Genomic DNA, 17,121 nt, shown 5'->3' on the forward strand with positions numbered 1-17,121 from the left:
AATCAGAAAGGAAAAGGAGACATTAAAACTAATACCACAGAAATACCACAGAAATGTAAAGGATCACAAGAGACCATTATGACCAACTACATACCAGCAAACTGGAAAACCTATAAGATGGTTAAATTCTTGGACACATATGACCTATAAGAAATAGAAAGCCTGAACAGACCAGTAACAAGTAATGAGATCAAAGCAGTAATAAAAAGTCTCTGATCAAAGAAAAACCCAGGAGCAGATGGCTTCCACAATGAATTCTACCAAACATTTTAAGAACAAATATAAATTCTATTCAAATTATTCCAAAAAAATTGAACAGTAGGGAATACTTCCAAATTCATTATATGTGGCCAGCATTACCCTGACAGGAAAACCAGACAAAGATACAACAACAATAACAACAACAATAACAACAACAACAAAACTACAGGCCAATATTCCTGATGAACATAGATGTAAAAATTCCCAATAAAATACTAGCAAACCAAGTTCAACATCACATTAAAGAGATCATTCACCATGATCAAGTGGGATTTGCTGCAAGGATGTAAAATGGTTCACCATACACAAATCAATAAATGTGTTATATCACATTAACAAAACTAAGGACATTTTTGTCCATGATGATTTCAACAGATGCTGAAAAAAGCATTCAGTAAAATTCAGTATCTTTTCATGACAAAAACTCAACAAACTGAGTATAGAAGGAACATATCTCAAAACAATAAAGGCCATATATGACAAACCCACAGCTAACATCATGCTGAATGGGGAAAAATTGGTAGTCTTTCTGGGGAAAAATTGGCAGTCTTTCCTCTAAGAACTGAAAGAAGATAAGGATGACCAATTTTACTATTTTTATTAAACATAGTCCTGAAAGTCCTAGCCAAAGTAATTGGGCAAGAGAAAGACTTAAAGGGCATCCAATTTGGAAAGGATGAACTTAAATTATCCTTGTTCATTGATGACATGATCTTATATCTGGAAAATCCTAAAGACTCTACCAAAAATTATTAGAACTGATAATCAAATTCAGTAAAGTTGCAAGATACATAATCGACATACAAAACTCAGTAGCATTTGTATATGCCAACAGCAAACAATTGGAAAAATAAATAAAAAAAGCGATCCCATTTATAATTGCTACAAAAAAAAAAAACCCTAGGAATAAATTTAACCACAGAAGTGAAAGATCTCTTACAAAGAAAACTATGAAACACTGATGAAATAAATTGAAGAGGATACAAAAAAAAATAGACATCTCATGCTCATGGATTGGAAGAATTAATACTGTTAAAATATCCATACTATCCAAAGTGATCTACAGTGGTCTCTTCACTCTATTGATTGTTTGCCTTGCTACCTATATAATATGATACAAAGTGATCTACAGATTGCAATCCCTACCAAAGTGCCAACAACATTCTTGATGGAAATAGAAAAAACAATCCTAAAATTCATATGAAACCACAAAAGACCCCAAATAGCCACAACAATCCTGAGAAAAAAAGAACAAAGCTGGAAGCATCACACTACCTGACTTCAAAATATGCTATAAAGCCATAGTAACCCAAAACAGCATAATACTGGCATAAATACAGGTGTATAACCTTCCAGGCACCTCTGTGTGTTCAGCAATCTGGAAGCTCATCAAATCTCATTGTTCAAGAGTTTTTATAGTTCTGGTGTCCTATGGCACAGTAGGGTGACTATAGTAAACAACAAGGTGTTGTAGTTCTCAAAATAGTTAGAAGAGAGGATTTATATGTTCCTATCACAAAGAAATAATACATGTTTGAGTGATGGATATGCTAATTACTCTGATCATTTGATCATTACACAATGTATACATGTATCAAAACAAAATTACATTAGGCTGGGTGCAGTGGCTCATACCTGTAGTCCTGACACTTTGTGAGATCAAGGCAGGAGGATCGCTTGAGGCCAGGAGTTTGCGACAAGCCTAGGCATCATAGTGATACCCTATCTCTACAAAACATTTTTAAAAATTAGTTGGGCATGGTGGTGTGTACCTGTAGTCCTAACTACTTAGAAGGCTGGGGCAGGAGAATCCCTTGAGCTCAGGAGTCCAAGGCTGCTGTGAGTTATAATCAAGCGACTGTACTGTACTCCAGTGAGGGCAACAGAGTGGAGACCCTATCTCCCAAACACACACACACCACATTACACCCCATAAATGTGTACAAAATCATGTCAATGAAAAATACTTCATTTTATGTTTTTATTATTATTTTTAGAGACAGGGTATCACTCTGTGACCCAGGCTTCAGTGCAGTGACCTGATCATAGTTCACTGCAGGTGTGAACTCCTGGGGTCAAGCGATCCTCCCACCTCAGCCTCCCGAGTAGCTAGGACTACAGGTATGCATCATCATGCATCGATAATTAAAAAAAAATTTTTTTTTGTAGAGATGGGGTCTTGCTATGTTACCCAGGCTGAACTTGAAATCCTGCCCTCAAGCAATACTTCTACCTCAGCTTTCCAAAGTGCTGGAATTACAGGCATGAGCCACTATGCCTAGAAAAAAAAATTATTAAAGAGATTTTATAGAACTCATCCCTTAGCCCTGCTTTCCCGCCTTTCCTGGATGTTGGTGGGTGAGGCTGAAAGTTCCAACTTGCCAATCCTCTAATCCTCTATTACCTGTTTTTTCAGGTGACTGGCCCTATCCTGGGCTACCTAGGAGTCACACTCTGAGTTATATCATTAGCATAAACTCAGATGTAATCCAAAGGGACACATTATAAATAAGAAGATAATCCTATTTGTCAGGAAATTTCAAGGGTTTTAGGAGCTTTGTGATGGGAACCAGGGACAAAGACCTAATATATTATAATATCACAGGACTATTTCTCTCAATATGACTTTAAAAAGATTCAGTTTTTATGATGCTTAGCTTCTCCCATGACCAGAGTGACACTATTTGTAGTAAGGAGGGGCAGAACAGCTGGACAGCTGATAGTCAGTTGTCAGGACACTAATATTTCTTTATTCTGTTACCAAGCATAGCATTAACGGAAAGGACACAGTGCAATTCATTAGCTAGGTTTGCATCCAAGACTTGGAAAAAAATGAAAGGGTATTAAAAGTGGGTAGAAACTTTGAAAGGAAAATAAATCTCGGAACCCCCAAATCACTAAGCCAAAGGGAAAAGTCAAGCTGGAAACTGTATCAGACAAACTTGCCTCTCATTCTATTCCTAAATAAGATAGTTACAAAGATTTGTTCAAAAGCTACATACCTCTCTCATAATTTGCCCATAAGGAAAATCATGGACAAAGGACAGACAGAACTCAAAGTCATCCCTCTGTTCCTGTGCAACAAATGCATATCTGATTGCTTCCTTTGCCCTATTGTTTCACTAAGCCAGACTAAGGCATAAGTGACTATTCCTGTAAATTGTGCATTCAGTGAAAGGCTAATCAGAAACTCAAAAGAATGCAACCATTTGTCTCTTATTTACCTATGACCTGGATGCCCCCTCCCTGCTTCGAGTTGTCCCACCTTTCTGGACTGAACCAATGTACATCTTACATATATTAATCGATGTCTCATGTCTCCCTAAAACATATAAAACCAAGCTGTATCCCAACCACCTTGAGCACATGTTGTCAGGACATACTGAGGCTGTGTCACAGGCGCATCCTTAACCTTGGTGTAAGGAACATGGCTGCACTGAAGCCAGGCAGACATAGGCTGAGGTAAACATCCTGCATGACTCAACAAGTTTAGGCACATAACTCCACTTGTTATATAATCACAGCCATGTAGCCATAACATGGGAAGGCTCATCACTCAGCTCAGAGCCACTATTGTCTGCAAAAGGTACAACTACCTTGCTGACGCTGTACAGGTGCACCCAGAGAAAGAGAGAGAGCCAGAGCTGTCTGTCTTGCAGATGGACAGCGGGAAGCCAGGACACAGTTTGGCTTGCTTGCACCCAGAGGGAAAGAGTTAAGCTGCTGACCCTGAAGGGAGAGCTGGCCGTGCGGCTGTGTATGGGAGTAGCTGCAGCAATTAGCGAAGACAGAGACAGTGTAAGAGAGCTGCTGAATAAAACCATCTTTCACCTGCCTACGCCCCCCACTCCCTTGACCCGAGTGTTCTTTCAGCTATCTGCCACCCATCCACCCACTTCCTTTCGACCTCAGCATGGGCTGGAACCTGCCCCTGGACCTGACACTTGGCAAAATAAATTTTCTCAATTGATTGAGACTTGTCTCAGATACTTTTTAGTTAATTGCATAGACTGAACTAATAGAAAACTGAAATAATTATGATTTTGCTCAAAATGTTGCTCATCCTTTGTTTTTCAGAGCCAAGAAAACTTTTCTTTAGAGCTATTTACAGCTTTTAACACTTAAGTATACTTGTATAAACAAAATTTAGAGCATATTTCTCTCTACCTGATCTCTCCAAAATTTGGAAACTAGTTGTGCGTATTCTTAACTTACAGCAATATAGTTATTTGCATAAGTGCAATAAGAATCTATTTTCTTTTGTAACAGGACATAACTGGAAAAACTGGTTATTTTACCAAGGTATTGACAGGAATAACATACTTTCGGATACAGATTCCTTTAAGAAATCGAAGTTGACTTACAGGGCCAATAAAAGCCCCTTGTAAAAGCTATCCCCGTACCTTATCTACACAGTCCCTGTACAGTCTCCTAACGTGTGGTAAGTAAAGAATGTCACTTTCTGACAGGCCCAGGAGACCTAAGTTTTCTTGGGACCTCGAGGTGAGGAATTCACCCAATTAATACAAGTATTTGCAGGCACAGGTTGGGCTTAAGGCATTAAAGTTGAATCTAAGATTCCTTGTGGAATAAAGCTCCAGCAAAGTCAATTTTAAAAAAAGAGAAGACTATATGACAAATAATTATTCTTGCTGACTTTATGCAAATACTCCAGCCATAAGACTAAAACTTATTTTGCAAATGAATTTGTCCTTTGATTTGTCTTTAGTGAAAACAGGACTGGAAAGAGAAAAAAAAAGTTTCAAAATAAACTATAGTATACCTGTTAGATTCCAGTCTTGCCTAGTGTTTTTCAATTTTTACTATTTCCTATAGTTTAGACTGAATTCTAAAATTTTTCCTGGCTACAAGTCTCCAAAATGATGTTTTCAAATTGTCCTTCTTTCCTTTCCCTTCTTCCCCATTTTTCCTCATTTAAAATCACTAAATATTAAGCTGTGCTTTCTTCAAGCCCTGCAAACTGAAGCTAGACAACTTCAGAAGAAAATAACAGCAACCTATTTACATACACAAGCCACTTTCATACCTGCCTACTGATGCATGGACTTCAGAGTAATATGGCCTATATAGATTTTCCAGGATTGTTCTTGCTTGTTTGTTGTTGCTTTTCTCCCTTCCTCCGTTTTCTCTTCATAGGACATGAGACTTCACAACCTACTAAACATGAGCTTTTCCAATAACATGGGACCTACTCATCTAGGAATAAAGCATCCTAGCCATGAGAGATCAGACAAACCTAAGACCAGAGGACTCATTTTCTTCTAAAATGCTTTCTCTGAAAGATTTTTAAAAGGCAGGGGGGAATATAAAAACAAAATATATCTCGGGACCCCAAAATCACTAAGCCAAAGGGAAAAGTCAAGCTGGGAAAAGTCAAGCTGGACAGGAAAAACCTGCCTACTGTTCTATTCCTAAATAAGATAACTACAAAGATTTCTTTAAAAGCTATGTACCTCCCTCACAATTTGCTCACAAGGAAATTCCTTATGAACAGACAGAACTCAAAGTTATTCCTCTCCTCACGTGAGACTAAAGGATATCTGATTGCTTCCTTTGCCCTATTGTTTGACTAAGCCAGACTAAGGGATAAGTGAATATTCCTGTAAATTGTGTATTCAGTGAAAGAATAATCAGAAACTCAAAAGAATGCAACCATTTGTCTCTACCTATGACCTGGAAGTCCCCTCCCCACTTCGAGTTGTCCTGCCTTTTTGGACTGAACCAATGTGTATCTTACATATATTGATTGGTCTCATGTCTCCCTAAAAGGTATAAAACCAAGCTGTGCCCCGACTACCTTGGGTATATGTCGTGAGGACCTCCTGAGGCTGTGTCACAGGTGCATACTTAACCTTGGCAAGATAAATTTTCTAAATTGATTGAGACCTGTCTCAGATACTTTTTGGTTTACAAAACAAAGCCAGAGGCCTAGTCCAGAGCTTGGCAAATAGTCTATGCTCACTAAGGGTGAGCTGAAGGGAAGGCTTGCAGTGTTAACTTTCCTAAGATATTTTAGTAATAACATAATAGTCTCTCCCATTGTGGTTTAAAATTTCAATAGCACATAGATTTGCATGTTATATTTTTCTATTAAGATATGAACTGTTAAATATACTGAACCAATTCTCTTTCTCCCCTTGAAGGTTTGGTTTAAGATTAGGAAGGTCAAGTAGAGAAGATATCAGAAGGCTTTAGATTTTAGATATATGTCACCGATTGCCATCGATCTCCCTGTCATCGAAATCTTGGATGGGCCCTATAATGCCATCCTTGTTCAGGAGCCCAATTGGAGTTGGGTTCTTGTAGTGCCACTGTAGCCTAGAATATCCAGGCTTCCCATGCTGTCCTTGCCTCCTCTGTCTATGCCTTGCTTTGCCCTGACTTTGTTTGGCCTGGTATAGGCCCCTGTCATCAGCATTCATTTGTAGTCTCCATTTTCTTAGGCCTGTTTTTTATAAATTTTTCCAAAATATTTTTCTGCCAGATTCAAATTCTGCATGGCACATCCTCAAGTGCAGTTCACCAAATGTCTGTTAAATGAATTGACTAAACAAAAAAGTCAGTGCACCATTTTTTATAAGGCACATTTTATATTAAAACAAAGCTGTGAATTCCTTGTAAACATTGGTTCCCAGGACCCCTGCAGATACCAAAATCCATGCATACTCAAGCCCCACATTTGGCCCTGCAGAATCCAAGTATACAAAAAGTTGGCCTTACCTATCTGCAGGTTTTGCATCCCACGAATACTGTATTTTTGATCTGCATTGGGTTTCGGGTGTGAAACCTATGGATATGGCGGGGGGCGGGGACGCGGGGGCAACTCTATTGAAAAAAATCCACATGTAAGTGGACAAATGCAGCTCTAACCTGCATTGTTCAAGGGTCAACTGTATATCTGTTTTGTGTGCCAAATAAAATATGGATAAGAATTTCAAAGGAAAAGTCATTTAAACAGAATTACAAGGAAGCCCCATTTTATGAGCTGACATACCTCAATCACCAATAGGCCCTGTACATCTCACATACATACATATGCAAAATGGCGGTGGGGAAAGTCCCTAGTAAAAGAACAGTGTTTCAAGACAGGGCCCGTCTCCATTTGTGCTGAAGAGCTCAGACACAACCCTGTAGTCTAAAGGAATCTTCCTAAGAAGCTACTCATAGGGCTCTATGGGAAGGTGGCAGCCAAACATCTATCTAGTATATTCCAAATTCTGTTCACTGTCCTCCCTTTCTGTGGAGGACATAGGGAAATAGGAACCATTCTGGCCCAAAGGTCCTCTGCATCAAATGGAACACAAGAGGAGACTCCACCAAAGCCAGAATGAGGCCGTTCTCCCTTTTCTCTTCCATCCCCAGCCCAGAAGGCATATTGTTGCATATTCTCCAGCTCAGAAGCTGACAATCATGCATTCAAATGTATTTTGTCTCATTCAACCTCCTTGAAAGGACCCTGGTTCCTGATGATAAAAACACAAAAAGGGAACCTTTTGTTTACTGCTAGGAGAAGCAAGAGGGAGGAGGTAGTTCCCTGATTCATATTCTCATCAAAAAGAAGCAGTCAGACCTTGGTTCTTTATGCTGTCTTCCTCATGTGAAACTGCTAGGCTAGAAAACAACAAAAATTTAAAAATGGAGTGTGATGAGAGCTGAGGAGTTATTGTTAATTTTTTTAGGCATGATAATGGTATTGTAGTTATGTTTTTAGAAAAAGAATGTGCATCTGATATGATATGCCTCTGTCCCCACCCAAATCTCATCTTGTATTGTAATCCCCACATGTCAATACAAGTGGAGGGGTCTGTTGGGAGGTAATTGAATGGATGGGTTTCTCCCATGCTGTTGTCATGATACTGAGTGAGTTTTCATGAGATTTGGTTGTCTGTTAAGTGTCTGGTGCTTCCCCATCTCACTCTCTCTCCTGCTCCCATGTCAGATGTGCCTTGCTTCCCCTTTGGCTTCCGCCATGATTGTAAATTTCCTGAGGCCTCCCATGCCATGCAGAACTATGAACCAATTACACCTCTTTTCTTTATAAATTACCCAGTCTCAAGTATGTCTTTATAGCAGTGTGAAAACAGACTAATACACTGTCTTTTAGAGAAACATGCTGAATTGTTTATAAATGACATTATACCTGGGATTGGTTTCAAATTAATTAGGGGGCAGTGGCAATTTCTCACAAGTTGTTAATTGTTCAAGCTGGGTACTAGGTGCCTGAGGGATCATTATACCATTCTATGTATGTTTATACACATTTGACCTTTTCCATAATAAAAATTAAAGAAAAAAATCTGGCCATCTGTTTCTTTTCCTTTTTCTTAGCTGTCTTTGCTCTCATTTTTGTGTCTTCATCTGCAAATTAAAACACATTATAATTTTGAAAAAGTTACCTTTAAAACCTCAATACTTTTGAGTAAATATATATGCTTTTGCTGTCTCTCATTTGTTGTTACACAGAAATTTATTCATTCAAACATTTATTACTATTGTCAGGAACTGTGCTAGGCACTGGGGATATATACATTATTAAAGTCACATTAGGTATTAGATGATATGAGAAATTAATGTTAATTTTTTCATAAGTTAATGGTATTATGGTTAAGAAATATCATTTTAAAGAGATGCATAGAAATATTTTGTATTGAAGTGTGATGACATTTGTAATTTACTTTGAATACCTTAGTGAAAAATCTATATTTGAAGCAAACATATCAAAATGCTAACAAATGTTAAACCTGAGTACTAAAGTATATAGTATTAATTACACTATTCCCTTTACTTTTCTGAACATTTGAAGATTTTCATGATAAAAAGGGAAAGAAAACTACGTGTGTGTTGGAGTGGGGAAGGAGAACGCTTTCTAGGAGCTCAGTCTAATGGAGGAGACAAATAGGTAAAGAGATTGATACAATCCAGAGTGACAGAAGCTTGGGTTGCTCTGGACACACAGAGGAGTCTCAAAATCAGACTGATTGGAGGAGGGTGGTTGAGGAATGGTTGACCAGGAAAGGTGGCTCTTAGAGTAGTTATTTGATTACAAAAGTACTGCATGCCCATTGTTGCATTGAGTAAGCCAAGCTTGTTGGAAAAAGAGACTGGTATTGTAGGCAGAGGGCCTCTCTACCAAGTAATAGAGTCAATAGAAAGAACATAGAATACTGAGGAAACAGAAAGCAGTTCTAGCCTGGGCAACACAGCATGACCCCACCTCTACAATTTTTTTTAAAAAAATAGCTGGGCATGGTGGCGCCCGCCTGTGGTCACAGCTACTCAGAAGGCTGAGGCAGGAGAATCACTTGAACCCTGGAGGTGGAGGTTGCAGTGAACAGAGATCGAGCCACTGCCCTTCAGCCTGGGTGACAGAGGGAGGCCCTAGGAAGGAAGGAAGGAAGGAAGGAAGGAAGGAAGGAAGGAAGGAAGGAAGGAAGGAGGGAGGGAGGGAGGGAGGGAGGGAGGGAGGGAGGGAGGGAGGGAGGGGGAAGGAAGGAAGGAAGGAAGGAAGGAAGGAAGGAAGGAAGTTAGTTTTCAGGCTACAGAGTATGGTGCAAGAAAGAGTGACAGGGTATATGTGATTAGAGAAGGATCAGTCAGGGTCTGAACTTTACCCTGAGGGCTATGGAGAACTATTGAAGGATTTTGAGTATGAGACTGACATGCTTAGATGTGTGCTTTAAGAAAGTTTGGTTTTCCAGCAGCAAGGAAGTAAAGTGACATTGGGGACCAGGAAACTGGGGCAATATCAGAGGAAGCAGAGCCTTTGTGGAATATGCCAACCAAGAAGAAGAACCCTCTGGTCAATTATTAGCCAGGAGAGGGCATAAAAAAGGTGGCTTTTTGTGATGCACTACCCCAGATGGGGTGCCTTCCATAAATTGGCAGCCAGTCTAAAGGGAGTGCCTTTTTGGAAACTGTACAGCAGTGCCCACTGGGCATGAGATTTACACCAAAAAGCCCTTCCACTGGGCTGATGCAGCCCTGTAAGGCTTACTTTGGTACAGCCCAATCCCCTGACGTGCTTTGTACAACTATGCACAACCAATCTGGAGTCAAATTGCTTAGGTTTGAATCCCAACTGTGTGACCTTGGGGATAGTACTTATAACCTGCTCTGTTGCCATTTCCTCATCTATAAGAAGTACCCTACAGTTATTTATGGATTAGATGGCAATAAATGAATATAAAGCACTTATGGGGATGCCTAGCACAAGGTTAGCAAGTGTTCAAAAACTCTTCAGTATTATTATTATTGTTTTCAGGAACCTTCTTCTAAAATAAGTTTTAAGAAATAAAACTAGTTTTGAAGCAAGGCTTGCAGGACGCTGTTGGCTTTCTTACCACTAGAGTCTGTTTCAGAATCAGAGTCACTGTCGCTATCTTCAGAATACTTCTTGCGTTTTCTTTTCGATAAATTTTTTTTTCTTCCTTTCTTGGACCTTTCACTTGAATGACTAGACTACTTTTTTTCTATAAAAAATACAAATAAAAAAGTAACTTCTAAAAAAGTATTTCTGATTATCAATCTTACTACATTTGAAATACTGAAAAGGAATAGATGATAGGCAATCTGAATAAAAGTAAAGTCTAATGTTCAACTATTTATAAACATTTTTTAACTTCTCAAGAAAGGTCTGTATCTTAAAAATACCTTCTGATGTAGAAACTGAAGTAGTACATTTCTTTGGCTCTTCATTCTCTACTTGCATATGTTCAGCAGAGCTGAATTTAAAGAAAATGGTTATAAGAATTAGAAAAGTGATGAAATATGGACCATAGAGTATAAAAACATAGACTTAAAACTTTTCAGCAACAATGACAATTGTCCAAGAACCATTAAAAACAAGCATTGGATTGCTTTCATAAGAATACAGTTCATGTCTGTAATCCCAGCACTTTGGGAAGCCAAGGTGGGAGGATCACTTGAGTCCCAGAGTTCAAGACCAGCCTACGCAAAATAGCAAGACCCTATCTATACAAAACATTTAAAACATTAGCCAGGTATGGTGGTGCTTGCCTGTAGTCCCAGTTACTCAGGAGGCTGAGGTGGGAGGATCACTTGAGCCTGGGATGTCAAGGCTGCAGTGAGCCATGATCATGCCATTGCACTCCAGCCTGGGTGACAGAGCAAGACTGCCAAAAAAAAAAAAAAAAAAAAGAAAAAGAAAAAAAAGAAAAAACCACAGTTCAAGGGTCTGCCACCTTCATAATAATAAAATAACTTACATTTGCACAATGCTTTGTAGATTGCAAGCACTATTCAAACTAAAAGCAGCATGGAGGATTTATATTTTCAGAAGAAACCACAGGGCAAAAATCGAGAAATCAGAATCAGAAGGAAAGATGAAAGAAACTGTATATAAGAAGTCTGAGGAAGATATCATAATTTTATTCTAAGCATGTGAAAAAGAAGTGGTAGAGCAGCAACTGTTCTGTCTCCTCAGAGCAAGAAGACCCTAAGAAGCTACAATCTAAAGAGATTTGGGGGATACATGTTCTCAGGACCTGAGGCTACGTCATGGTAAAAAATTGTGTGTGTGTGCGTGTGTGTGTGTATATATATAAACATATATATAATATATAATATATATTATATTTATATAACATATAATATTATATATTATTATATATTATATTTATATATATTTGTTTTATTGCAGATAATTCTGAAAATAAGTATTATTAAAGTTTTACAGTAGGCTTGACATGGTGGCTCATACTTATAATCTCAGCATTTTGGGAGGCCAAAGCACAAGAACAGCTTGAGCCCAGGAATTCAAGACCAGTCTGGGCAACATAGTGAGACCCTTCTATACAAAAAATTTAAAAATTAGCGAGGTGTGGTGGTGTGCACCTGTAGTCCCAGTTACTCGAGAGGCTGGGGCAGGAGGATCACTTGAGCTGGGAAGGTCAAGGCTGCAGTGAGCCATGATCATGCCACTGCACTCTAGCCTGGGTGACAGAGTGAGACCCCACATCAGAAAGAAAGAAAGAGAGAAAGAAAGCAAATAAATCAATAAATAAAGTTCTATAATACTTTAGAAAGGGACCTTCTATATTATATAATCTTTCCCTTTGAAGATCACATCTGCAGTAATTTAGGTATTGCCTAGAAAATTATTTTTAGTGTTCCTTCTGACACTAATTCTATGAGTTCCAGTCCTTTAAGCATTTCCCAAGGGTATCTATAAGAATACACTTCAGATAATAATGCTTTATCACCTTGTCACAAATTACAGGTTTACCTGTGAAGCACATTGCCTCAACTCAACCTAAACACAGAAATAGATGAGAGGGAAGAAGAAACTTATGAGCAACACCAAAGAGAAAAGAAATAAGCAAACAAACAAACAAAAGAAAGGATTAATATTTCACATAGTATTGGATACAGAAAAATTAACTAAACCAAACTACACTGGCATCTTCATTTTTTAAAAATCGCTGTGTAATACTATTATCTGGAATGCAATCTGCTCCTGGGTTGAGGAAAAAAATCAAAATATAAATGTATTATCTGTTTTAACACTGAACTCTTCTATTAATAGGAAATTATCACTCCATGAATAAAATTTAAAGAAAACAATTAGCATGCTAAAATCCATGAGCAAAATGTTTTAATTCTTAGGTATGTTAGACTCCCTTTAGTTCCTTCTAAAAAAAAAGTACCTTACCTATCTATTCTTTGGAGGACATTAATTTTTTTTTGTATTATAACGTTTGTCATTTATTGTTTTAATTTTTGCTGTTACTCATAAACTAAAAAAAGAAAACTAAGAGAGGTTCAATTTCCCCAAAGTTTAGCTGCTTTCATCTATAAAAATCCTTATAAAAGAAATATATTTGATTTCATTGCTTGAATAAATTGTTTTTACTTCTTTATTCAGGGAAAAGCTATTATAAGTATACAGAGTTAGACTCAGAGGGTTTCCCATTTCAAGAGCAGGCAATCTAAAAGTAAACATACGTCTAACGGTTCTTGGAATATGAGTATAGGGACCAAGGATGCCTGTCAGACTATAAAGACACACAGTCTTTGTGGTGTGAGGTACAAAATTAAGGCCCAATATTGTGGACTACCTTGGCAATTGGGGAAACCAGGAGGGCTCCCAATAGCCTAACCGCGAATTCCCCTCTCCATTCTGCACCTGCAAATAAGGTCCCCTAGCCAAATGACCCCGCTTCTCAAAGAGACCAGACGCAGTTCCATCTTATCTCTGGGTAGCAGATTTTAGTACACTGTCAGCCTGTGGAATTATTCAAACAAGCCAATTATATCCTTCCAAGGGGAAGCAGGTATTACCTCAATTTCTTGATACTACAAAGTCTACCTCCCACAGCCCCTGATTATTCACTGTCTTACCAACAGCAACCTCGGTGTGGCCCTTCGTGGCACACTGTGTTCTCTCCCATTCCAGCTGTGAATATATGTGATTAATAAACCGCTGTTGATCTCATCTGTCCTGTGTTCAGCTACTCCATAACACAAAGGGTGGGAATCCTTCCCTCATCAACCTGGTGAAGAGCAGATGATTGTAACAGTCCCTGCTGCTACCTGGTTTTATCTGTGCCTTAAGATAAATTATTTATCTTCTATGTGCACAAATGCAAATTTTACCCAAGTTGTTCTTACATCTTTTGGTTAGGATTCTAAAATAAGAAGTTTTTTTGATTGACACAAACTGGGAGGACCTTTCTATCCCAAAGGCAGGAGGGTTCCTCAGAGGAAAAGTGCAGTAGTTTCACTCACCTCTCCCACATGGGCAAAAAATGTGTATCTCCAACCTAACTCAGGACTGTTTTTACTGCTTCTGCTCCCAGGCATGAAACCCTAATAGCCAACACCTGTGAAATGTTTATTATGTTCAAGGCACTAAATCATTACAATAACCCTAAAAACGTCAGTACTATTTGTATCCCCCTTTTACAGCTGAAAAAAAAAATGAAGCTTGGAGAGGTTACCAAGGTCACACAGGTATTAAGTGGCAAAGTAAGGCTTACAAACTCAGAAAGTCTCAATCCAGAAGCAGTCCTTCTCATCACTATGCTTTATTATATCCCACTAGTGGAAGAAAAAGACTAATCAAGACATCTCCCAACTGCTGGAATTTCAATCTATCCCTCAATACCTGCAACGTTTTTAAATTTCTCATTTTTTAACTGTAGTGCATGTAAGGCACTCAGTATAGTACCTGAAACACTCAATAAACATTTGATATGAGTACTTACACAGCAATAATTATAACTATTTTCCTTCTCAAACCATCTACTTCACACTCCAATATTCACTCTCATTAGAGGAAAACTCATCTCACTCTCCTCTCATTCTTCAGGGTCAAGATTGAGACCACTTAAGACATTCCTCAAGGTAAATCTGCAGTTTAGCACATCACTTTGCCTACATTCATCCAATTATCTCGTCTCAGAGGAAGGTATTCTCCTTTCCAATTTAAACCCTTAAGCTCAACCCTTTCCAACTCCCTACAAGGAATTTCCACTTAGTCTGTTAGGATCTCAAACCGATAATTCACTCAACACACAACACATTCAGTAGGTTGAGCCCCTACTAAGTGCCAGGCATTGCAAATTCTGTAATGAATAAAATAGGGGTCCTGGTTTTCCACGAGCTCAGTCTAGTGGAGAATAAAAATATGTTCACGAATGATAACACAAAACAAATGCTATACGTAGGTCTGTGACCCTTAGCCGTGTCTGCCCCGAGATGAGAGGCGAAAGAGGGTGGAGGGAGACCGGGACACCCTACAAAGAGGCCCAAGGATGAGTAAGAATGTAAAAGAGAAGGGCGAAAAAGGAGCTGCCGTGGATAGATTGCGGAAAAGGATGAAAATGGGCGCAGTGAAAGTAGAAGGAGCGAAATGCAAATGGTCAGAAGCGGGCTGAAAGATGAAGCGGACTCGCTGAAGGCAAGCGGGCCTCTTAGAGCGAAGGTGCGGCCATGATATCACTCACCTCTGCCACGGGCTCACCTCCCTGTCCTCGTCCCGCAGGAGCGTGAGTAGTTGCCGCAATAGGCGCACGAGGAGGCAGAAGCGAAAGTCATGCCCCGCGGCGCAGAGAGCCGCTCTTGAGAATGGGACCACAAGTGGGAGCAGCAGGGCTGGTTTTGGGAGCCTTGACTGAGCCCATTCCATTCCCCAGTCAGAGAGCAAGCGTTCCAGCGAGAGCTGCTCCCCAGCGGAGAATGGGAGGCTTTGCTGGCCTTGGGGCTCTTGGACGAACTGCAACACATCCTCCCCGGAGCCCGAGGCCTCCCTCTTGGCACTACAGAACAGGACACTGGAGCTACTGCAGCTTCGAAAACGGCACATTCTCAGGAGCCTCAGCAGTATCCGTTGTCTTTGCTCCAAAAACCAAGCCCGCGCAACCGCTGGGAGCAAAGGAAACCATGGGAACTATCGCGAGTACGTTGGCAAAACATTTCCCCAGGTCTGTGTGGCCAAGGTGAAGAGGTGTGTGTCTTGGTGTAAATAAACCTCCACTGCAACCGATTTCGCTCATTCTTTGGTTCCGCGTTGAGGCTCGCCAGGGTCTAAATCCGCATGGAGACCACGTCTTCCTTAGGCTCCTACTTGAAAAAACTGAAGGGCAGGACGACAGGCCACTGGAGACATTTCACAGAATGGTCATATCAACAACATAGTCAATTCTGTTCGTGTATAGGTGCTTTCCGTGAGTGTGCGTATTACATGCTCTATAACATTGGGCGCACTCTGTGTCGTGTGTATAAATTATGTACATTTGGTTATGTGTGTATATATGTACATATATAATAAATAGGACTGGCTCAAACAGATTCACATATTTTTTCAGTCTATTTGAATTAAAAGAAAAATCTGAGATGGGAAGAAAAGGGACAAAGTATTCAAAGTATTTCGTACACAACTTAAAGTGTGTTTATTTCAGTGTTGTCAGATTTATTAATAGCAAAAAGAAATATACAGTAGGCCCACTTATCTTTGAATTTCAAATAAAGAATAATGTTTTAGTATAAGTATGTTCCATACAATAATACAATAGAAAGTGACTACTTTCTATTAAAGATGAGGTGATAGCCAATGTTGTACTTCTTCCTTCCTCTCCCACTACTTCTAAAATTTGTTTCTTATATTCTTTTTTGTTTGCTTGTTTTGTTTTGTTTTGTTTTGAGACGGAGTCTCACTATGTCACCCAGTCTGGAATGCAATGGTGCGATCTCAGCTCACTGCAACCTCCACCTCCTGGGTTCAAGTGATTCTCCTGCCTCAGCCTCCCAAGTCGCTGGGATTACAGGTGCCCGCCACCAAACTCGGCTAATTTGTGTATTTTTAGTAGAGATGGGGTTTCATCACGTTGGCCCAGCTGGTCTCGAACTCCTGACCTCAGGTGATCCTCCCACCTCAGCCTCCCAAAGTGCTGGGATTACATGCATGAGCCACTGCCCCCAGCCTTGTTCCTTATATTCTAAGGCTTTTTGCTTGCTGTTTGAGAAAGGGAAGTGGGAGCAGCTCCTGATATCCACAAACTGACCTCGCACTTACAATTAGGCATGTTCTTCTCTTGTTGAACATAAACTCACAAAACGCCAACCCAAGACAAGATCACTGGGAGCCTGACCAAGTGAGACAAAACAAGACCACTTCATAAGCTTGTGCAAGCGCGGACAAAAACAAGTTCACTGTGACACCCAGAAAACACCAAACACCCCCTCTTGGCCAAGATAGGTCACTGCTACTTAGCCAGTTAATGTACATCTTTATCCTCCCTCTAGTCTGCCCTCCCTATAAATAAGATTTATTGAAATGTGCAATCATACAATTGCCCCTGCTTTCTGATGGATCTGAGA

General features: G+C 39.6%; 3 protein-coding genes across 5 annotated transcripts in view; all 3 read right to left on the reverse strand.

The window, feature by feature from the left end:
* LOC126946135 (putative uncharacterized protein CXorf42) overlaps positions 1-15,782 on the reverse strand; it is a 100,592-nt gene extending 84,810 nt beyond the window's left edge. For both annotated transcript variants that reach the window (XR_007722587.1, XM_050776147.1), the window contains exon 1: positions 15,249-15,782. Coding sequence is in view for 1 of the 2 variants with exons in the window: in XM_050776147.1 (XP_050632104.1) it covers positions 15,249-15,607 (359 nt within the window). In the remaining variant the exon portion in view is untranslated. The remainder of the gene's footprint in view (positions 1-15,248) is intronic.
* The window catches only part of RPL39 (ribosomal protein L39), a 451,119-nt gene that overhangs the window by 359,934 nt on the left and 74,064 nt on the right, over positions 1-17,121 (reverse strand). The gene's annotated exons all lie outside the window — the stretch shown is intronic.
* The window catches only part of UPF3B (UPF3B regulator of nonsense mediated mRNA decay), a 387,117-nt gene that overhangs the window by 305,625 nt on the left and 64,371 nt on the right, over positions 1-17,121 (reverse strand). The window lies entirely within an intron of this gene.

Source organism: Macaca thibetana, chromosome X, assembly GCF_024542745.1.
Source record: "Macaca thibetana thibetana isolate TM-01 chromosome X, ASM2454274v1, whole genome shotgun sequence".
Lineage (NCBI taxonomy): Eukaryota > Metazoa > Chordata > Mammalia > Primates > Cercopithecidae > Macaca > Macaca thibetana.